General features: G+C 42.5%; 3 protein-coding genes across 5 annotated transcripts in view; 1 reads left to right on the top strand and 2 right to left on the bottom strand.

Annotated features, from left to right (window-relative positions):
- Nucleotides 1-13,509, bottom strand: part of grm6a (glutamate receptor, metabotropic 6a) — a 34,278-nt gene extending 20,769 nt beyond the window's left edge. Inside the window, exons 1-7 of the mRNA XM_004568143.3 lie at nt 13,235-13,509; nt 10,476-11,105; nt 6,255-6,471; nt 6,041-6,176; nt 4,591-4,745; nt 4,334-4,474; nt 4,042-4,242 (exon numbers count right to left, since the gene is read on the bottom strand). Of these exons, the coding sequence (XP_004568200.1) occupies nt 4,042-4,242; nt 4,334-4,474; nt 4,591-4,745; nt 6,041-6,176; nt 6,255-6,471; nt 10,476-11,060 (1,435 nt within the window). The 5' untranslated portion in view covers nt 11,061-11,105; nt 13,235-13,509. The remainder of the gene's footprint in view (nt 1-4,041; nt 4,243-4,333; nt 4,475-4,590; nt 4,746-6,040; nt 6,177-6,254; nt 6,472-10,475; nt 11,106-13,234) is intronic.
- Nucleotides 13,510-14,482: 973 nt separating this feature from the next.
- rad51c (RAD51 paralog C) lies at nt 14,483-17,832 on the bottom strand. Its single transcript, XM_004568142.2, has 4 exons — nt 17,646-17,832; nt 17,021-17,264; nt 16,622-16,838; nt 14,483-16,530 (listed from the first exon to the last, which is right to left on the bottom strand). Exons 1-4 carry the CDS (start codon nt 17,761-17,763, stop codon nt 16,030-16,032), a joined length of 1,080 nt encoding a protein of 359 aa, XP_004568199.1. The 5' UTR covers nt 17,764-17,832; the 3' UTR covers nt 14,483-16,029.
- Nucleotides 17,833-18,680: 848 nt separating this feature from the next.
- On the top strand, nt 18,681-22,747 carry abt1 (activator of basal transcription 1). 3 transcript variants are annotated; one of them, XM_004568140.2, is made up of 5 exons: nt 18,681-18,797; nt 18,933-19,280; nt 21,010-21,185; nt 21,303-21,488; nt 21,579-22,747. In XM_004568140.2, exons 2-5 carry the CDS (start codon nt 18,935-18,937, stop codon nt 21,759-21,761), a joined length of 891 nt encoding a protein of 296 aa, XP_004568197.1. In that variant the 5' UTR covers nt 18,681-18,797; nt 18,933-18,934; the 3' UTR covers nt 21,762-22,747. The 3 variants fall into 3 exon arrangements, with proteins under 3 accessions (XP_004568197.1, XP_076734935.1, XP_076734934.1); XM_076878820.1 differs by having other exon boundaries at nt 18,769-18,810; XM_076878819.1 differs by lacking the exon at nt 18,681-18,797 and having other exon boundaries at nt 18,822-19,280.
- Nucleotides 22,748-22,950: the final 203 nt, after the last annotated feature.

Here is a 22,950-nt window from a genome sequence, read left to right as displayed (position 1 = left end):
GCGAGGCTGCCGGACACTGGCGCCACCGGGCCCTCTGACCACCACCAGTAGGCAACGGGTGAAGTGTCTTGCCCAAGGAGAAAACGACCAAGACTGTGCAAGCCGGGGCTCGAACCGGCAACCTTCCGATTACAAGGCGAACTCCCAACTCTTGAGCCCCGTGGCTCAAGATATTATTACCATGTAATAATGGTTGAATAAATCCTACCTTATGTCTGCAGTAGTATTTTTTGTTTGAAAGTAACATTATAAATAATGTGTTTAACATTGTGTGATATTAACTGAAAACATGCATGGTGGTCCTGTTTCTGTCTAATTCCACATTAAGAATGAACAATGAAGTTTTGCATTGTTTAGGGAATTATAAATAAACGATTACATGTGTTTCCAGGTTATCATCATTCTTCTTGAGGTTTACTTTAATAGGCTATTAACATGGAATTAGATATAAATGTGAAATTTTGACTCTTCACGAGTCACTTTATAAAAATTTGCACATTATGCAAAGATATTGTCATTTTATTGGTAGCAGGTTATGACATTGTTACAAATATATTACTGTCCTATAAAAACTGGTTTTGCTTCAAAGGCATTAATTTATTATAACATTATTATCCCCAGTTTCTTGCCTATTATTACATAGTTACATAGATTTCAATGTAATAATATTATCCTCCCCAGTGTTACCAAGTGCTCCTCAAATGGGATTGTCGATCATTGTGTAGTTCACAATAATGTTATAAAGACTCGATTTTACAATAAAAAGTACCTTAAACTGGTCATTATTGTGATTATTACTGTTAAAAATAAGAATTATTATGATTTCAAGGCACTTTGTATTTTTTTATATAAATAAAACTTGAAAAATCAGAGCAAACAATCCCCCTTCAGCACCCGCTGCCCATAACACCGAGGTTACAGTAATAACCGAATATATCAATATATCAGCAGGCTCTCCTTTAAAAGTAACTTTCAGTCTAAATGAAGAGAACATGAACTCAAAACACTGCTCCTCGTACTCTGTTGCTCTTTATGATGCAATATTTTCATTATAGAGAAAAATCCCAATATTAGTATGAGAGGGCCTCAGAGATCACATGACCACCAGGTGTCTGTCTGCAGGATTCAACTTTGGTTGTGTTGTCCCTGTTCAGGTTTGTGTCTAGTCTCACAGAACCAAAAATCAGCCTTTCTTAAAGTTCAATCTCCTAAAAATCAGAAAGAACCATAAATAAGAAAACAGTTGGACTAAAATGATAAAATATTGATGATTTGAAGAAGATGAAGTTTATGTAGAGGGAGACGAAGGAATGAGAGAGACTGGCGTGCTTTGTGGCATGCAGCTCCGGTGGTTACAGATTAAATCCTCTCGGTCTTCCAGCTGCTGCAGCTTCACATCTTTATAAAATATGGATTTGATGTCTAACAGGAACAGTTTGTTCAGTTGCTTGAAAAAAAAAAAATCTAAAACCTGGTCCTGAGGAGTTTCTGTAGATGTAGAGAGATGCTAAAAAAACAAAAAATAAAAACCCATCGATGGGGTTAGATTGATTGGTTGATTCATTCTAAGTTGCTTACAGGTGTGAAAGTGAGTGCCAATGGTTGTCTGTCTCTTTGTGTTAGCCTTGCATCATATTGGTGACCTGTCCAGGGTGTACCCTGACCCTGTGGTAGCTGGGATAGACTCCAGCCCCTCTACGACTCCGATAAGGATACATGGAAGAGAATGGATGTTGGATGGATGGATGGATGGATGGATGGAGACTCCTTCACTGGGACAGTGAAATCCTGCAGACCACCCGGCTGGTGTCCCTGATGTCTATGAAATGCTAACGGTTAAAAATGTGAAACTCCTCTTGAAAATTGAACTAAAGTTGCAGTTAACGCATTTATGCAGCATTTAAATAGATTAAAATGTCAATCATGTATATTTAATCTCTGTAATATTCTGGATATCTCTAATTGAGCTATTTGTAAGTATCAGAGCTGTTTCTTATATTCAGTAACTTTGTAATATGCTGTATTATTTAATTTAATTCAGTCTTTTGCTGTTCTTATTGTCTTCGAGCACCTGTAACCACATCATTTCCTTATGGATTAATAAAGTATTCTGATTCTGATAACAGAAAGAGTTTTTTGTAGCTTCTCTCTGGTCAAAACTGGTTGTGATACAACGGCAAAAACTGAACTGTAGACGTGTGAATGTTGATATTGATCCACAAAGATTAGAGATCTTTAGAGATCGAAGATCAAATCGTCTTTACAAAGGTAGAAACAGAGATCAGAATGAAACACATTTATCTGTTTTTCTTTTTAAAAGACAACTAACAGCAGCATGACTGTGGACAGACGTGCACAGGCTGCAACACGAGTTATTTAAATTTCACTTCTGTTTCATTTGTGGCACGCTGAACTTACAGACTCAGGAATGCTGCTTGATTAATGTCAAGTCAATTATTCCAGTAGGAAACATGGAGGTTTCTTGTTATTCTTTCTATCAAACAACTTGCTTAAAAATGTGTTTATATAATTTTATTTGACATTTTATTCGATGCAGAGATTGTAGAAAGTAACTCCGGAATAAGGAATCATTCTTATTAGAAACTAATGAAACAAAGATGTAACTCAAGCCGACATCATGGTAAAGTCCAACTATGATTGGACGTCATGAAAAGACCAGCAGCTGACGGTTAATCAACGTCTAAATGTTTGATGGCAAAAACAGAAAAAAGTTCATTGAATTGACTGAAACATATTTGTATATGAATTAAAAGAGAGAAAAAGGCTACACTGCAGTCATACGGTAAATATTTTAGTCAGAAGATTATTCATCTGTCTCATGTTCATGTTGTGCTTTATTTTTTTTCTACTCTTTTGTCCTTCTGTGGTCAAATTGGGTGTGTTCCTGGGATTTGGTGGCATCACTGAAGGTTACTTGGCAGGAGCTTCAGTTTTTGTTGTGTCTGTTTAAACATGATAGATTGCATAAAAATGGTTGCTTTAAAAAAAACAACCCTCAGCCCTCGAGGTTGCTGCTTGCTAAATGTGAGCTGTGCAGCTTCTTCTTCCACTCGTGTTGCACTGAGAGCAAACTACACAATCCCATTCCCTGCTATAAACTCTCACTGTTCCTCAGTCTGAGTGTAGCTCTTCTCCCCCTGCATATGTTTGATTTATGAAATCCAACGTCGTTTCACCACATGGCACACCTTTGACTGCCACATTCATTGTATCGTCCATTTGTGTTAACATTAAGCTCTTAGTTAACATAAATGATTCATGAGCCTCCTCCCTGTGTCTCCTCTCTGCCGTGATGCTTCACAGTCAGGTCCCGAGCCTTCAGCATCTTCAGAAGAATCTTGTTCACACCTGCAGACTCACATCAGCACACTCGTACATGGATATGTGTGAGCTTTTCTCTAAGTCTTACAGATTAGCCTTCTCTATTAAGGACAGATCCGTCACTTTCAGGAGTTCCTCAAAGGATTCTTTCCACTGCTTGTCAGTTATCCCTGGTCAGTGCATGCAAATCATCTTCTCACTCAAAACAGCCAGGACTGATTCTGCCCTGAAGCTCTGCTCCCCTCTTAACCTCAGTGTGGAAGATGTACACCTGACCACATCCTGGTCCTCAGGTGTTTTGGTGCTTCAAAAATGCCAATTTAATGTTTACCACCCACATATGACAGCATCCGCCCCTCGGGCCACTTGTTTTTCTTACTACTGCCACGTAGTGTGAATCCCAACCTTGATACCTCCGGAAAGGCAGTCCAGCTGCTCTCCAAGGGTTTGTTTCCAGAGTGCGGAGACGAATTACACCCAGTTGGCATCACGTTTTTTCCCCAGAGAGATGATGTCCATGGAACCAGTTTTACAATAGCAACCAAACCAAGCTCTCTGCCCATTCCTCTAGCAACCACAATGCCTCACGAGCCAAGGTTCAAGACCAGGTCTGAGTATGAGGACACATTCGTATCCTTACTTCAGGTAAAGCACTGTTACCGTAAAACAGTGTAATGTTTTGTCTGCGTGTTTTCTTACCATTGAAGTTGACGGTTCTAATGTAGTTCAGCAGCACTTGTCCCTCCACAGGGTCCATGTTGTTGCAGACTCCGGAGCTGCCGGGACACATATCCTGGTGCATGTTGTGCAGAGCGTGAGCCATGGCGTAGACCGCATCGATCACAAACTGAACCTTTCCTTCCTGCTCGTAGAGCGAGTCCCGTCCGATCCTCTCGTTACCTGCAGGAACACACACTGTGTCATATAATGGGAAACTACTCGATAAGTTGACTCACAGCTGGTCCCAGACGCCCTTCAGGTGTAGCCACACCTGTACATTTCTTCTTATCGGGGTCCAGTTTGATTCCAGGCCGAGTCAGTTTACATCTGAAATCGTCTTCCCAGAACTCAGCAAACCAGATGTTCCTGCGGTTGTTCTCCAGGGAGCGAGTCATGAAGTACTGATCAAACCCTGCACAACAAAAGTATAACACGCATAAAACACAAACAGCATCGAGTCTGAAAACGTCCAGATGAATCAACTTTTTGGGATTCCAGCCTGTTGCGTTTTTGTTTTCTTGGTTTTACCGTCAATCGAAGCCCGCTTTGGCAGGATGGTGACTGCACCCTCGGCAACATCCTCCAGCTCAGTGACCGGTGAGCTTTTTGCACCCCAGCTGTCTGACCCCACAAACAGGAAGTGGCCCGTCAGGTTAGCACGTTTTGCTGCCTCAAGGACACGCCTACCAGAAAGAGACAGAAAGAATCAGACAGTAAGTGATGTGACAACACATGAGGATGAGTCCGCTGCCATTGCTACTCCTCAGCCTCTGAGCAGACACACATATGGTATCGATTTCAAAGTCGCCTCATTCCCCAGAAAACTTGACCTCTGACCTTGAGGTCAAGGTCAAAGAGATTGAAACTCATCTGAGTTTTTAATAGATGCAACTATGGTATTAATTTGAAAATTCTGACTTCCTTCTTGAGTTATCGCATTAACAAGATTTTCAGAACACTTCGAATTCCATCAACCTTAAACGGTTGAGAAGTAAAATAAAATCAGTTAAACCTGAGAAAAGTTCCAATAAGTTCTTCATATTATGACAATGTTGTAAAATATCTGCTGGTGGTTTTTGGAGGTCACTGGTTTTTCATAGTGTCTAATCACCTGCACTGCTGGTCAAAACTCCTGATCTGGACTAAACGTAAAAGGATTAATGGACTTAGTTGTGGTCAGGTTGGGTTTTTTGTTAAACAGACTTCTAGGACCGCCCACTTTCATCTGTGCAATATTGCCAAAATCAGCAACATCTGGTCTCAAAGTGCTGATGAAAAACTAGTTCATGCATTTGTTTCTAAGCTGGACTATTGTAAGTCTTTATTATCCGGTTGCTCTAAAAGCTCCATGAAAAGCCTTCAGTGGACACAAAAAGCTGCAGTGATTACTGAAAGGGACTAGAAATGGAGAACATATGTGTCCCATATTGGCTTCTGCTCATTGGCTCCCTGTTAAATCATTTTCCTCACATACAAAGTTTCATGATCAGGCTCCATTGTGTCTCAAAGACTTCAAAGTGTCATATTATACCAAAAGAACGCTTCGCTTTTAGACTGCAGGCTTACTTATGGTTCTTTAGAGTTTCAATAAGGAAAATGGGAGGCAGCGCCTTCAGCTATCAGTGGAGCCAGCTCTCAGTTTGGGTTTTATTAAAGGTTAAAGTAAGTGCTGAATCAGCTGATCCTGAAGCATCCCTTATTTAAGCTCCCATAGGATTGTTGAACCTTCCTATAATGTCACCAGAAATGGCTGCCCCTGGTGTGTTGGAGATCTCTTCTTGTTACAAAGGAGTTCTTCCTTCCCACTGTTGCCAAATGCTTTCTCACTGGGGATTGTGTAATTGTAGTTCTCTCTTTAATACTTCATGGTCTTTACCATACAGTGAGACAGTTATGAAACGGACCTTGTTGTGAACTGTTGCTACATAAATAAAAAGGGGATTTCTACAAAGTGATGTTTGTGTGTTTGTGTGTTTACTTGATGTCATCCTCATTGGCAAAAATGATCACGCCTCTGGCATTACTTGTCTCCATCAGACGTTTGATGATCTTGTCAAACTCTCCAGCTGTTGGCTCGCGAGGAATCTTCACCGACTGAGCGATACACACCCCACCTGACATAAAAAGAAAGATGTTACCAAGAGATGGACAGATCAGGAAAAACACGCAAGTTGAAAGAAAGCTCTGTGTACCAGCCTCTCTGGAGATCTGCATGAAGGCGTCGACTCCGCTCTCTCCATAGTTACCCTCCGAGGCCAGGGTGGACACGTAGTTCCAGCCCATGGCTTTGACAATGTCCAGCATGGCCTGAGCCTGGTATGAGTCCGGAGGAACCACCCTGGAGAAGTAGTCGTACCGGTTGTTATCACTGAGCTCCGGAGCTGTGGATGCATAGCTCACCTGAGGGATCTGAGAGACAATCATCCAACAGGTGACAGGTTTAAACAGAATCTGATCAAAGACGCGTCCTTTATCCTGACAGTCAGCGCTCAGGTTAAATTAAACACACTGGTCAGACTGGAGACACTGCTGGAGTTTAACAGGCCAGGAACACAATATGCACACACGCACGCACATAGAGGATTAATGTTGTGTAACAGCTGAGCAGAATGTGTGTCAGAGCCTCAATAAACAGAATAACAATCACATTAACGCACAACACTGCGCCTGTGTGTATGTGTGTGTGTCTGTGAGCAAAATAATGAAGGTCTTCACATTAATGAGAGCAGACCTCGTTATGACAGCCATCATCATCATCAGGGAGAATCCTCAGTGGAGCGAAACAGACATGAACTGAGTCTCACTTTACAGCCTTCACTTTTATCTCTGCACTTAATTTATGTCAACAGTGAGCACCTAGGAACGCTCCATGGCACCATCAACCCCCCACCAACTCTCTGTGACATCACCTAGCAGGGGTGCAGGTCTGTGCTCAGGTGATCGGGTCCTCTCAGCTTTCGGTTCTCTATAAAAGAAGGCGTTAACGCAGATAACGCTGCTTGCAGCTAATTGACCAGTTTGCTAAATTTGGTAGCTATGGCTCATGGGATCAATTGGGTTATAATTGTAAGGTTGGTGGTTTGACACTTGGCTGTTCTAGTATACATGCAGCAGTGTCTCTGAGCACGACACCCATCCCAAATCATGAGCTTAAAGTACGTAAATGGAGAAAATGGCTTTCAGTGCACTTTCCATTCATCGGTCAAAACATAACAGTCATGATTTAATACAGATGGGGCTCCATATGTGCCAGAAGCTGAAGTTTGTAATGTGTGATTACGTGTATTCTGCTGGGGTTTGCTTTAAAATTCAGCTGCTGAAAATATACCCGAGACACGTGTGTGTGGTTCACGGACACTCAGTCAGGAGTGTAAACCCGGTTCTAGACTGAACCTTCAAACCCGGCTCTGAACGCTCAAAAACCCTTTAAAAATCTGACCTAATTTGAGGACACACATCTTCACAAAAACGCACACAGAGAGCACCCGTAACAGAGTCATTAAAAGCTTTCATTAGAGTCAGTCAGTCATCCAGACACAAAGTGTCTGTTTAAAACATTAATCCACCAACCAGACGGCTTCATCCATTCACTGTCTGCCCTACTGTACCTGTCTGTCTCTAAGAGTGTATGTTAAACCAGATTAGCCATCCTTATATATATATATACACAATCCATAAGAAGTTATGGGTTGTATAGAAAACATGGGCGTGATCGTCGTGACATCACCTACTAGGTTGTAAAATCAATGCCGTTGCTGTCTGGGTTGTTATGAAAGAGGGGCGGATCTGACTGAGAAACCAAACAATACTGCACAATCATCTGAAAGCATACCTTTGAACCCAATGCCCTTTCATGTTTTTCTAACAAGAGCCACTGCCTGCTGACCACAAAGCTCTTATAAGGAGGGCAGTTTTAAGATAGTGGTGTCTTCACCATCCACACCTAGAAGATACGTACATATTGTATATGCATGGGTCTGTGGGTGAAATTTGTCTGTGGCATCTGCAAAAAGCACCATTACAACACACATGCACAATCAACCTACACTTGACTGCTCTTAGTTTTGCACCCAAAATGGGAAACCTGAACTATAGATACTGAAAATGAAAGCCAGACACCACATTTAATTATTATAATACAGTCACTCTTGATATATGACAGAGAGCGGCGATCTAAAGTGTACTCCTACATAAGTCGATTAAGTTGATGCAGCCCCTTTGAAACCAAAAGAAACAACTCAGAGAAATTGTACAATTCAAAAATGCTAATCTATAGAAGTTGTGGTGGCGGGTATACTCATATTCATCATTAAGAAACCAAGAACAACTTCAGGCTTCTTTTTAACACAAAAGGGTCACAGCTCTGTTGAGCCTTGTAATCCTTTAGTTCTCAGAATTAAATACTTTATGAAGTTCTATATAAATAAAGGCTGTGGTTCGTTTTTTGATCTTCAGCTGCTTCCTGCAGATGGCCCAGATACATCACCAAGCACAGATGCTTGCTTCTAAACCAACCTCAATATTCCATCCAAACCCGGCTCGGGTGTGAAATTTATGGTTTTGAGGGGTTTTGTTGTTAACTCAGTTTCCCTGGGTCTTCCCTGTTGTAGTTTTGTGTCTTATTTTGAAATAAATATTTACACATTACCATAGTGACCAGAGAGCACTAAGGGGCAGAGAGGAGGGTGTTACTCTCAATGTTGTCGGTGCATTTCAGGAGGACGTTGCTAATAAAGTTACACAATTACAAACAGAATTTATTATTATATTTAAAAAAAATACCACAGTTTATGTTTTGGTCGTATCATTTTATTTTGTTGCATTTATCCACAACACCTAAAGGCCGGTGGTGAAAATATTGTCTGACATTAAACCGTCCGTGGCACAAAAAAGTTTGGGGACGGCTGGGCTGCATATATAAACCTTTAACTTTGAGCCTTTTTGCTGATATCCAGCCTCTAACGCTGACAGCCTCTAACTATCTCCTCAAAGACTCACACATGGACTCGTCTCCATATTTGTCCTGCTGGATCTCAGTCCTGCATTTAGTTCATGTTAATGAAGAATGATGCAAACAGGCTTCTGTGATAGAGCCGGTACTTTTTAAACTTTACAGGTCAAAGTCTGGGTCACGGTCTTATCGTCAGCGCTGAATGAGGTTACTGAGATCCATCCATAAGGTTATGCTTCAATATTGCCCAGACTGCTGGGGGGCTTCTTATAATGCACTCACCACCTCAACCAACTCTGCTGTCTTTTGCTCTCCCTGCATTTATGTGTTATTAATAACTATTGAATATCATTAACTTTGCGTTTTTGGTCTCCTGTAGTTTGTGCTTTGTCACTGCTATTCTTACACCTCCTCGTACTGGTATCATCGGCTCCTGGGCTAAATCAACAATGTGTGTTATTATTATTTTGTTTGTTGTCTCCCTATGATCTTTTCTAAGTGTGCTCGAGGCGGCTTCCTGTTAAAAGGGTGTTTTATTCTCCCTCATGTTGCTAATAGGAGAACAGTTGGCCTTCTCTCTATAGAGTGAGTCCAAGGGTTTTTATCTTGAAATAGAAACTGCTTTGAATGGATCAGTGCTGTATAAATAATAAATAAAGAATGAACTTGAAAAAAACAAATCTAATTCTGCACGTGTTTTTCAGACCACCATACAAATGAACACACATTTTAATTTCACTTACATGAAGAATTTATGTCGTTCAAAAATGAAATAAATAAACCATGAAGTAAAATAAAAAATAAACTAACAAATTCTCAACTTTCTAAACAATTTTTTGTTGTAAATGATGATCTAATATAAAATAAACTGAACTTCATTCTACACCTTGTTTCATTATGCAATGGCAGTATCCCTTTGTTAACTGTGCAGAGTCTAATCTGACTGGGAAATTATACTTATTGTTTTGTAATTGTAATCTAACAAACAATAAGGTCTCCATTTTTGGATTTACCAGATTTAATCTGACCAACAATGTTGGGATTTTGCCCAGCTTTTGTGTTTGAACTCCTTCCCCTCCACAGTTGCTTTTCAAAAATTATTTTCTATAAATTCAAACTGCTCAAGAATATCCACCAAGAAGCTCTTTAACATCCAAATGATGCCAGTGATACATATACTCCAATAGCCACTCTATTTCTTGTTCATTACCTTACTTTAAAGGGATCCCAGTCCATATGTGCACCAGTCTCCAGCACCAGTGTATGTTTATGAAGTCTTTTTGCAACCCCATGTAATCTAAAACAAGACATTTGATGTATTTTGCTCTGTGTGGAGTAAATACTGAGTAATCTCTCAGTTTTTAGTTCAATACTTCACAACCTCCAGTTATTTTAACCATCTTTAGGGCTAACTCGCTATAATCTCTATATTCATGCTGTATAAAGACAGGTGTGCTCTTACTTCAAAAAGCCGCAGGATGTTGGCCACCATGATCGACACAGAGCTGGCTGATGCTCCGATCACTCCCACCACCCTCTCCGGCTTTCGGATGATGGGCGGCTCGCCATTGGAGCAGCGAATGTCGGATGTGTCTTTCTGGATAAGAGCCTGAACAAAGGTGAGTGACTGTTCCAGAGCGTAGGTGTCTCTGGAGCAGGTGTCCAGGATCCGGGCCCCAAGTGTGATATTTGGCAGCAGCTCAGGGTCGCTGTTAATCTGGTCCAGAGCGTACAGCATGGCCTCCATGCGGTGGATCCCCTTTTCCTTCTTTAGCTCCCCACAATTTACACCATGGGGTCCGCGGGCATGGATGGGGAACAGCCCGCCCAGAGTGATGTCACCTGGTATCTTTATGGAGTGGGGGTGGAAGTGCTGGTGAGAAGCGCTCACCTGGACCACCTGTCCACCAGTCCAGAGGCAGAGAGATAGCAGGAGGCGGGGCCACAGATGATATTGGTAGAAAGTGCAGAAGAAGACATGAAGGTAATGAAGATGACGATGATGGCGGAGGGGGAGAGAGGATAGGGCAGGGCCTGATGATGTCATACTGAGGTGATGTTCAGAACTGAGCTTTCATCCTGCTGTGGAAACCTAAGGAGACAAGAAACAGTCAGTGGTGTCAGTAACTCCACTACGACTCAAAGATTGTCCTGGTTTTTGTGAAGAAAATAAGACCTGGGTTGATCTAATATAGCCTGAAAATGATCAGAACTGTTGCATAATAATCATAACTCATTAGACTGGTTCTCTGTGTAGGCATACAGAGGCAATATTTCACTACATTAGGAAAAAATGTGTCTAGTTCAGAGTCAGAAGAATCAGCTTGTGTGGGTTTGATAATGGCCAACAGGATGGCGTGAACTTTATTTCAGCTCCATGATGGAAATTAACAAAATGAAATAAATTTGATACAATTTGTGTTTGCTGTGCTATCACATATCACCACAAAAATGTGATAAGCAAAATACAAACAGAAACTGGCACAGGTCCTCAAATGGCTGCTTCATTAAACGGTCAGAGCCAAACTCTGCGAGGCTGTGAAAGGACAAGTGCACAGTTTAGCTTTTAGGGGCATTTTGAGGCTACAGTCAAACCCACAGTTGCTTCACACACTCAGTTCGCCAGATTTATTACTTCCTCTTTGATGATCACAGCAGTTTTCAGCTGTGCTAACATTTTAAAGAGATAAACTTTATTAGCAATCACAGTTCCAGTGGAACAGAGGAAAAGCTGGCTCTGTTCTTCTTCTTCCACCTGCTCTCTTTTGGGGTCACCACAGCAGATCATCTACCTCCACTGCACCCTCTAAACCATCCCCTCAACACTCTGCATGTCCTCTTTCACTGCATCCATGAATCTTCTCTGTGCTCCTCCTTTTCCCCTGCCCGGCAGCTTCATATTCAGCATCCTTTATCCAATATATCTGCTCCTCTGCACATGTCCAAACCTTCTCAACCTCATGTCTCTAACTTTGCCTCCAAACCGCTGAGCTGTCTTTTGCACCTTGCACCACCTCTTATCTTTTTGTCAGTGTCACTGTCTCCAAACCTCCGTTAGAAATAATAAACTATCTAATGATGAATGACTCCAATAATCACTGCCATTTAACACACTACTAATCAAATTAAAGTTGAATCAGATAAAATGCTCCAAATCTCTAAGCTCTACTGTACTCTTTATTTTTTGCTCCTTCAGCAGTTTGACACATCGTACGTGGCAGATGAAAGCACCAGAGAAGACCAAAGATAAGCTTAATTGCATGTTTCAAACTCACCATAAAAAAAAGAAAAACCGCTTTTTACACAAATTAAACAAAAGTGCGAGCCATGTTAACGAGACTCCAGCTTCACTCAGATCTTTTCCTCCTCCTTCCTTCTTGATTTTCCCAGAGGAACACTTCCTGATTAGATTAGCAGTCTAGTAATGATCAGATGATGTATTCTCACTAAGCACTCCCTGGTAAAGCATTATCTCTATATTCATGGAAAAATTTTGTTTCCTAGTACTGAAAAAAAATGCAGACTTAACCTTTTTTACTTTTGAGTGAAAGTCAGAAACTTATGTCTGTGCTGAATTTAATTAAGGATGTTGGATCCATCAGCAGCTCAGTTTGTTCTTGAAGTAGAAAGTCAGTTTGATATGTGTCATATTTTAATCTTAAATTAAGATTTTATTAACAGGATCATCCAGTGAGCCTGGTGGTTACTGAAGAGCAGCGAGAGCCTGTTATCAGTGAGCCGGAGGGGCTTTCAACAGAATGAGTCTTCAAAGAGGAAGATGGAAGTCCTGAAAAAATGATCTGCAGCGTGTGAGGCAAGAAGCATCTCTCAGCTCAACATCCTCCAAAAATTCAATATTATTGAAAAAAGCAATCTAAAGTTTAACAGTAATAGAGCGACCATCAGAACATAGACATTAATCACTTTCATGTATCTATTTATTGATCAGTTAAGTCACAAATATATTGATCAGATGAGTTCAGCTCATTGAATGTTTACACAGCCAAATGCGTGCTGCACATCACATTCACTCCTCCCCGGAGGTTAATCAGTTATCTGGGTTTAAAAGAAAAATAACCCTCACAGTTGACCATTTCATAAAAGCAGCTTGTTTTCCGTGTTCGCCTGATAGTCCTGCTGTATCGTGGACTGGTTTCATTCACTGGTTCTGCTGGAATCATTTTCTCTGACTGGTTTTCCTTCACCGGGTTCTGCACTCACCGCACCGGGATCCCTCTCCTCGAGGTCCGAGCTCAGTCCCGAACCCGCTCCGCCTGCAGGTCCGCAGACAGCCGCCGCTCCTCTCCGGTAAACTCTCCGCTGGTCCCGGCGACTGAGTCAAACTCCGGTTCACCTCCTGCTGCTCCTCCAATCAGCGGACTGAATATCCCGTCTGTCTCTCCACCTGCCTGTCTGTCTGTCTAATTAAAACATGCCCACTAACGCTCGGCGTGCACTGGTTTTACCATCCTTATGAGGACTGGGCTGAGGACTTCCCTGCAGCGCGAGGACCACGTTTTGCTCGCTGCTGTTTGAAGGTTTCCGCAAATCAGGTTGAATCATGTTAATGAGGGTCTTTGCGAGCACACAACGAGAAAGTAGGTGTGTGTGTTCCGTGAACATGTTTTTACTTTATTATTAGCTTTTTAATTTAGCCCAGTGATTATTTTAGAGTCGATCTCTGAAGGTCAGGTGTGACAAAAAGTACAATTTTACTTATATAGGACATTTCAAGGTAAATATAAAATGCTTCACAACCAAAAAGTTACCTATAAACAAGTTTAAAAGAATGATATTGAGTAATTTTTTATAAACAAACTGAATCCACCGATCTCAGGCTGAGAGATGGGGGTGATTCACCGTCCATACGGAGCTCTACAACTAAAAACCAGATTCTTAAAGTGGACTCTGAAGCTAATGAGGAGGTTTTACGAAGACAAATGAACAATGAACAACAGCAATCCAGGGGTGATGAAATAAAAGCATTAATGACAAAACATTAACATTTTTAAGTGAGTGAACATCTGTAGTGAAAGCCGAGGTTTCTGAAAAGGACCTGCAGTTTCCTTTAGCTTAGGCACAAATCTGTGCTGAAGGACTTCTGTTTGGTCTTCACTAAGCTGGAGAAACCAGTAACCACCCTACTTTTAATAAAGCATAGGCATATCCAATTTCTGTAACTCAGAAACATCTCTGGGCAGCAGTTATAAGAAATGCCCTGAAAAGTGCCCAAAATGTACCAAGCTGACCCTTTGTTTACCGACAGCCACCACTGCTGGCTTCCGTCACTTCTGAGTGTTTACCTGCTCAGGTGTCGGACAGGTGTTCAGTGTTTACCTCCTGATGTTTAAACCCACTTTGATCTTCCTGTGTGTAGTGATAACAACATCTGTTGCTAGGGAACATCTGCCTGTAAATATTCAGTGTCAAAAACAATAATAATAACAAAAAAGTTCGGAATGACAAAAACTTCTTTGAAATTATTTCAGTTTATTTCTGCAGCTGCCAATCATGTCAGCAGAAGTGCATCATGGGAGATGGTGTTTATTTATTAGTTGCCCTTTCTCTCCTTACTTCTGTGTGGAAAATCCACACACTGAAGAAGCTTTTTTCAGCTGCTCCCTTATTCACAACAGCACAGCAGGCAGCTCGACATGTTTTAATTTGCTAGATTTGTATTTATGTCAGATGTCCTACCTGAAGTAACCCCAACAGGCTTTGTGTGTGGACCCTCCCATGAGAAAAGACAGACTGTATATAAAAGATGGACACCGGGCATTGCTGTTAGCGTCTGGATTTTGAAGCCATAACCACGAGTGCCTCCAGAATTTTTTTCATATGGGGGCCACTAAAAATATTGAGATGGCGCACCAAAAACAGAACAGTGCAGGGACACAACGAAGGAAGGGACGACGGCAAATCGTGAAGGCATGACAAAAGAATTGTATACAGTTAATTCAAAATGATACACAATATTTCAACTCACTGTGAAGTGTCTTCCTGTCTCTTGTGCTCATGTTTAAAATAATAACCAAGACTGGACAGTCTTGTAAATTTTGGGGGGCGGCCAGTGGCCCCCCTGGCCCCCCTTGGTGGCGACCCTGGCCATAACATTTGTCCAAAAATGGCTGGATCTGAAAGGTGCTTCATCAATGAAGTTCATTATTTTAATTGTTGCTGTCACAATAATAAAAGAAAAGAATAAATCCATTTCATGTCAAAAAACTTTATCTTAATTGCCCCTCAGGGATAAATAAAGTTTTTTTGACTTTGACTTGACCTAAATGAAATTTAAACTCAACAGGTGAAAATTCCAGACACGATTTCTACAAGCAGTCATGAAGCTCTCCATTGTGGCTTGATGCTTATAGTCATCAGTCAGTAAGAAGCTTTAACACATCAATCCTCTTGTTTTCCATCAGTGAAAAGCGAAGACATCCCAAAGCTCGCCGCTGTATTTCTACCCCACCCTTTAATTAAGCGACCCTTAGGCACTCTAAACAGAATCACACTCATCATGGACTGAGAAGGTGGACTGGAAACGAGCCAGTGTTTCTGCCTATTTCCAGCAGAAGAAAAGCTTGAACACAACAGTAATGTGTGTTGCACCTGAGGGTAAGACAAGATCGTCTCAGTAGAAACAACAGAAACAATGTTTTAATAAACTAAATGAATCCAGATGTGTCTGTAGTGCTAATCTCCCTCTATAAATATTGACATATCTAAATATGAAGAATATGCAAGCAAGAGGGCCACCCTCTAACCTCTGACCCCTGCTCTTCTGCAGAGCAGCTTCTCTAAACGCAGAAGTATTCAGCATCTGCTCGGGAAAGTCAGGGATGAACGGCGCAGACAGGAGGAGCCACTGACTGATAACCAGTTCTGTGTCTCCACCTGCTGGACTCAAACTGAACTTTATTTAAACAGGAACCTCCTGTGTGAACACAGCAGTGTCATTAAATCCACACAAGACAAATGCTCAATCAGCCTCTTCTTACTGGACAGTTTCCCAATAATCAGCTGCTTGTGTCTTTTGGCTCAGCAGCTGATTGGTCAGTGTCCATTCGAGGCCGTTTGCTGTGCGCCTTTTCTGATTGATCGGCATCTCTGAAGCCTTCGGGGGTGATCTGGTATTGCACCATGGTTTCCACGTGACATGGAGACTTAAAGATGGTCGCCAGACGCCGCGACCCTTCCCACTGTAGGAGGAGCCTGATTGTAGGGGCGTGGCCCCAACACTCCCCAAGGGCAGGGACAATGTGCGATTGGCCGTCCCGGATCCGGGTCGTCATCTGGTTGGTGATTACCACTGCAATGTTATGGTTTATTGCCATGGTGATTAGCTGCTGGCCGACGCCATTAAGGAGGTGTGTCCTTTGTGAAAGCTCGTCAAAGAGCAGGCGGAAAGGAAATGCCACACTGTCGATCACCAGGAGGCGGATCTTTGGATGCTGGGACAGGAAGTCAGGAAGTAGATGGAGCTCAGCTAGCAGCTCCACATAGTCATGGCAACGCACCTGAGTGAGGCGAGATAGAGAGCCAATCAGAATTTTAGAAGTTTGCAGATGCATAGTGACATCACTGCATACATCACTTAGTAGACATTACCAAGAAGATGTTGGACAGGATGGTCTCCACGGTGAAGGTCTCCATGGCGGCTCGTTGCTCATCGTCCTCAGCCAATAAGGAGCAGTGTCTAACGGCGGCTGCTGCGATGTCGGTGACCCTCTGAAGCAGGAAGCTGCCCACTGTGTCAATAAACATCACCTGACCTTCGACCCCCCCGAAGCACTGAGGCACCTGAACATCCACCGCCAGCTGCAGACTGAAAGGGCGACATCATCACTCACTTTACTGATCCACATCACGGTGACTAATTTTCCTCGACTGTTTTCCTCACGCCATCATCACAGCTCCAAAACATCTGTAAGGTTATAGATGATGGTGTGTGTGTGTGTGTGTGTGTGTGTGTGTGTGTGTGTGTGTGTGTGTGTGTGTATTTCTTACCACAGCTGCGTTTTTCCGATTCCCGGAACTCCACAGACTTCCGTTATTTTCCCGACAGGGATTCCTCCTCCGAGACATTCGTCTAGCTGAGAGGAGAATGTCACGATGCTCCTTAACTCCTCCTCCTTCTGCAGGAGCTCCAGAGCGGTCAGAGATGCTGAGATGTCACCACTTCCGCCTCCTCCTCCTCCACCTTTCACAGCCTTCAGCACCTCCACAGCCTCCTCTTCGCTCAGGCCGGTCTCTGAAATGAAACTCCGATAAATCTCACGTACTTGTTTTCTTCCAAAGGCTCAGCTGTGTTTCACATAAAAAGCAGCCTGATGTTTATTGTGATGAAGAACGTGACTCAGTTCAGTGTCAGTGTTTTGAGCACCTTCCTGTCCATAAGTCTGCATTTCAGCAGAATATAAAAGGTAAACAAACAAACAGCTTTCAGCCATCCCTGCTCCTTATTACAAACGGTCTTCTCAGAGGCTATGAGAAAACCATGAGTTACCAGGACGCTGTGAACCTGTTTTAGCTGTGATTTTTACTGCTGCAGGGCTTTAAAAGACAGACGAGCTAAAATGTGACACATTTTGACCGGAGTTTTTGGGAACTGTGGGGGGAAATGGAGCGGTACCTTTGCTAAGCTTGTCCGGTTTGAAGTCCAATAGGTCCGCGGTGAGCTGGAAACCAGCACTACCCAGTTTCAGCCTCACAGCCTGGCTCAGAGGCAAACTGGACACCGGTCTCTGCATCTCCGCTGCTAAACGCTAACAGCTTCAAAGCAACCCGCCGTCACCGGCGTGCGTTTCACACGCGAAAACAAAAACTTACATCCGGATTGAATTTCAAAATAAGAGCCGTTTGACTTCCTTCAGCTGTTAATGATCTCTTGTTTCACTTTTTGAAAAAATAAATAAATCTAATATTGGTCCTGAATTTGGGATCCTCCTGTTTGCAGCATTTCTCGCCAGGTTTCCTGAAGGTTCGATGACTGAGTGCAGAACATGGTTCCTGGGATTTATTAAACTGAAAAAACAAGGTGGAAGAAATACAGCTTAGATTAAAGTTTGTAGAGAAAAACACTGCAGGATTTTTAGACTCATGAACCGCCAATGTCCTAAAGATGGAGCTGCGCTAGAATTCAACATCATATTGTTTTTAAGAAATATTTTACAAAGTCGAGAAAGGATTTTTCAGACTCTTTATTTAAGTAAATATCATAATCTACAGAAGTAACAGTACATGAAGTTCAGCATGTGAAAATACTTTATAACTAATTATTCAGAATCATATCCATGGCACTAATGAATCAGACATACTAGTCCATTAATGTGTATACCACTTTAATGTTGTAATTGAGAAGTTTTTCATTATTTCTGTACTGCCAGGCAGCGATGGCTATAATAATACAGCAGAACGTAGTAGTAAAATAACAGGTAATACCTAAAGCTTTAATAAAAATGCTATGGAGTTTAAGGTACATTTTGCCCACCTCCCCCAGCTTTGACATCATTTCACACAATAAATAAATAAATAAATAAATAAATAAATAAATAAATCTGATTAAAAAATTGTTTCAACAAATAAACTGCTGGGGAAAGACAAAATTTTTTCCTTTATGAAAGAAGATTATACAACGCCCACCTAATGTTTTATTTTGAAGGCATAACCGGAAGTCAACTGTCAGCTGATCTTTGTTAGTGCGACGCTCTGTTTCGTCAATCACATGCGACGGTTTGAGCACGTGAAACGTAACTGTGACAGAAGTTCGTCAAAGAAACCTAAAGTAAGCATTTATTGTGAGTTTTAAGTGTTTTAGTTTGAAAAAGTCTGCACGCGGAAGTTATTCTGGGTCCAGTTTTGCTGCTCTCGCGATTATCTCTTCAGTCTGTGTCACGTGCAAACACGTTTTGTTTTATAGAGATGGAGAGAAGAGAGGAAGACGAGGACACGAAGGCGCTTGCTCAGACTGAAGATGAAGAAGAACAAGACGAGGAGGAGAAGCGGGAAGATGGTGATTTTGATGATGAGGAGGAGGAGGAGGGAGCTGCTGCAGACAGAAGAGATGATGAGGATAAAGATGTTGGTGACAAAGACGCTGTTGAGGTAAAAGAGAAGAAGAAGAAGGTAAAGAACGTATTTCAGGACAGGAAGTGCGTCCCTGGAATCATCTACCTGGGTCATATTCCTCCGAGGTTCCGCCCCAAACAGCTGAGGAACCTGCTATCAGTGTACGGAGAGATCGGACGCATATTTCTACAGCCTGAAGGTACAAGTACTACCAGAATACACACAGATATTACTACCACAGTATAACACAGACAGTATGTGGTGCAGATATACTCATTCGATACACACACAACACTAACGAATGAACGAAAACAAACTGTACCTGGATCAGTAATCTAGAGTACCAGCTCTCTGTGCTTTCTGGGTGTTTCTGGGAGTGATGGAATTTAAAAAAAAATGAAACAAGGGTCACTGTTTCATTTTTCACAGTTTATGTCCATCCATCTATGCATTTTCTTCCGCTTATCCGGGGTCGGGTTGCAGGGGCAGCAGCCCGAGCTGAGAAGCCCAGATCTCCCTCTCCCCAGCCATCTCCTCCAGCTTATCCGGGGGAACACCAAGGCGTTCCCAGGCCAGCCGAGAGATATAATCTCTCCAGCGTGTCCTGGGTCTGCCCCGGGGCCTCCGTTCGGTGGGACATGCCTGGAAGACCTCGCCCAGGGGGCATCCTTGTCAGATGCCCAAACCACCTCAACTGGCTCCTTTCAGTGTGGAGCAGCAGCTGCTCTACTCTGAGCCCCTCCCGAATGGCCGAACTTCTCACCCTATCTCTAAGGGAGAGACCAGCCACCCTTCGGAGGAAACTCATTTCCGCTGCTTGTATTCGCGATCTCGTTCTTTCGGTTTATGTCCTGAAAAAAAAAAATACACAATTAAAAGCTTCTCCTGGATATAAAAATTCCAGAGGGTCCAGTCCAAAAATGCCTTTTTTTGATTAACCTACAGACAGGCAGTGCTCTGAACTCTCAGACTTAAACCTTGTGTGGATGCCTTTTGTTATGGAGTGATACTAAATGTTTAAAGCAGAATTTTTCAGCGAGTGTCTGCATTCTGCTTGTTTTTTGGTTCTGTTTCCCCTCGAGGGGTTATTTTATACGAAATAAAACACTCCACGAAACGCACTCGAGCTGTAATTTTACAGTCAATGGTTTTATATCACATGTGGGCAGGAGTCAGCCTTCAGAACATCTCACTTCAGCCCACAACATCCTAAAAGGAAAACAGAACTCCTCCTCCAGAAATCAATAAGAGGCAGCGTTAAGCCAAGATGTCCCGAACTGCAACGGGTCTGTACTGCTCTATAACTCGACTCCAGATTTACCGCTGACCTGATCATCCCAACAAAAGATCTTTAACTAACAAAGATGTTAGGGCCTTGGGAGGCTTACTGAAATAAAAATAAATAGAGGAAATATCCTTACTTCTAGTCTGTTTGGTGACATCTTTATTAAACATTATTTAAACTCTTAACGGATGTATTTATTGAGACCTTGGATGTCTATAAGACTGAGTCAGCTGCTTTCAAAAAGGTTTGTTTTTATTGAAATATAGGAAACATAACATGTTTAAAATTTTTACGATAAATATTCTAAATTTATCACCAAAAAAGTTTAAGGGACCTAATCTGTGTTGAGAAAATGTACACTCAAAGATCAAATGAGTGACAAATTAAAAAACCTGAATCAGTGGGTCTGATGTGGAGTTGGAGAACGTGGCTACCAGTTTTGTGGGTCCACCTGTCCTGTTGGGGGACAGGTAAAGTTCTGAGAGGCTAACCTGATCCTGTGATGGTACGTTTCAGCCATGTTAAACACTTGATCTCACACGTCAGCGCCACTGCATGAACAGCAAGTGAGGAAAAGTGAAGCTTTCACCATAGCCCCTCAGATATTTATCACCTGTTAATGTTCGATGCGCTCATCTTGCAGACAGACAGGTGAGGAAACGGAAGAAGAAGGCTGGGCTGCGGAGGTGTGACTTCACAGAAGGATGGGTGGAGTTCAGAGATAAACGTGTGGCTAAGAAAGTGGCGGCGTCGCTCCACAACACGCCGATGGGAACCAGGAAACGCCAGCGCTTCTCCTCTGACCTGTGGTGCATGAAGGTAGGTCTCTTCTTCCCTATTAATGCACACCGGTTACGCTGAAAATGCAGACAGACAGTTGTTTAATGTCATCATAGTGTCAAATAATTTGTCCCTACTGCTTACCTGTGTCCGCAGTACCTGCACAGGTTCCAGTGGATTCACCTGAGTGAGCGGCTGGCCTACGAGCAGACGGTCCTAAACCAGAGGCTCAGGACTGAAGTTTCACAGGCGAAGAGAGAAACAAACTTCTACCTGAACAACGTGGAGAAGAGCGCTCACCTGGACAAGCTGAGAAAGAAGAGGCAGAGAGACGGAGAGCAGGTAAATGCTGAAGCACGAGCTGAAGCGACGAATGTTAGCCCTGCTCAGGCAGAGACGCACGTTCGCTCTAAAACTGTTTGTCATCGTCAGGTGGAAGAGAAGACGTGGGACTTCACTCAGCGCCAGACGGAGGAGGAGATCCAGATGAAGAAGAAGAGGAAGAAGGACTCTGTTTTGCAGAAGCACCTGGACAAGGCCCGCCTCATGGAGCAGAAGAGCCAATCGAATGTCTCGCTTCTGACCAAAATTTTCAACTCCAAACCGTCACAATGACAACAGAGAGATGCTTCATGAACTCCTGGACCAATGTTTCCATAGAAAGTGTAGATTCCTTTCCCCAACCAATCAAAGGCCAGTTTTGGCAGGGGAGGGGGCGGAGCAAAGGGAGTGGAGGAGAGCCAATATGGAGGAGTCATTCCACTTCCTTTTCAGCTCATTGTATAGAAATTGTTGTGATTAACTTACAGGTACAGAAGAGGGCGCCCAGTGAAGCTAATGGCAGTGCCGCTAACATGTCTGAGCTGAAATACACAACACTTATATTTAGATTTTATTAAAGCAAAGTTGAGTTTGCTCATAAGATGCTAGCATTCTGCTAAAACATGCTGATTGGTCTGTCACCTCGAAGCACGTTTCCCAGTGATGACTCCCAACAGGCGTTACAAGCTTAGTTTAACCAGAGCAGGAAGTTTCCATGTGTGGATCCGGGCTGCTGACAGAAATTCTCTGATACTCACTTCAGCAGAATGTGGTGCTGCGAGGTCTCTTAAACCTTCAGAAAGATATTTGACTGCAGTCGAAGATCCACAGGGCCTCATATGGTACACGCTACCCTGTGAGTGTCCACTGAGAGTCTGGAGTGGGAGTTCTGGATTATATTAAAATATTTTTGGAAAGATTCAATATTTTTTCTTCACGTGTTATTTTATGTTAATGTTTGTGCGCTGTTCCAGCGATGCAGTGTTGGTGAGCAGACATTTCTGCCTGGGTATCTTTTCGGGATCAGCTCACATGTCATCAGGCTTGAGGACAGAAGCTGGGGTCATTTCTGAGAGAAGAAAATCACTGGGGACAAATTCTGTGGGCTGGATCTGCTGATCACTGGAGAATTACTATTCAAAGGTCTTGAGCCACTCCTGGTTTCTTGATATTTTGTTAGGAAATTGGGAAACAGTTTGAATAAACTCATGGGTTCATGAGCATGAAATTCGATATTTGATATGACGCCTTTATTTTTTCACCACAGCCTTCAGGAATAGTTCTCCAAAGTTGTTCTTTGGATGTCGGCTGCCTTTTGTTCTCTGTGACGATGATCCCACACTGCTTCAGTGATGATGAGGTGTGGGCTCTGGGGAGGCCGATCCATGACTGATTGTGTTTTTATATGCAGCTTTTACTGCATTGGCAGTATGTTTGCAATCACTGTCATGTTCAAAAATGAAGTTGTTGCTAATTAGACCCC

This window comes from Maylandia zebra, linkage group LG20 (genome assembly GCF_041146795.1).
Source record: "Maylandia zebra isolate NMK-2024a linkage group LG20, Mzebra_GT3a, whole genome shotgun sequence".
In the NCBI taxonomy this organism is placed as follows: Eukaryota; Metazoa; Chordata; class Actinopteri; order Cichliformes; family Cichlidae; genus Maylandia; species Maylandia zebra.
This window is presented reverse-complemented; position numbering and strand designations above follow the sequence as displayed.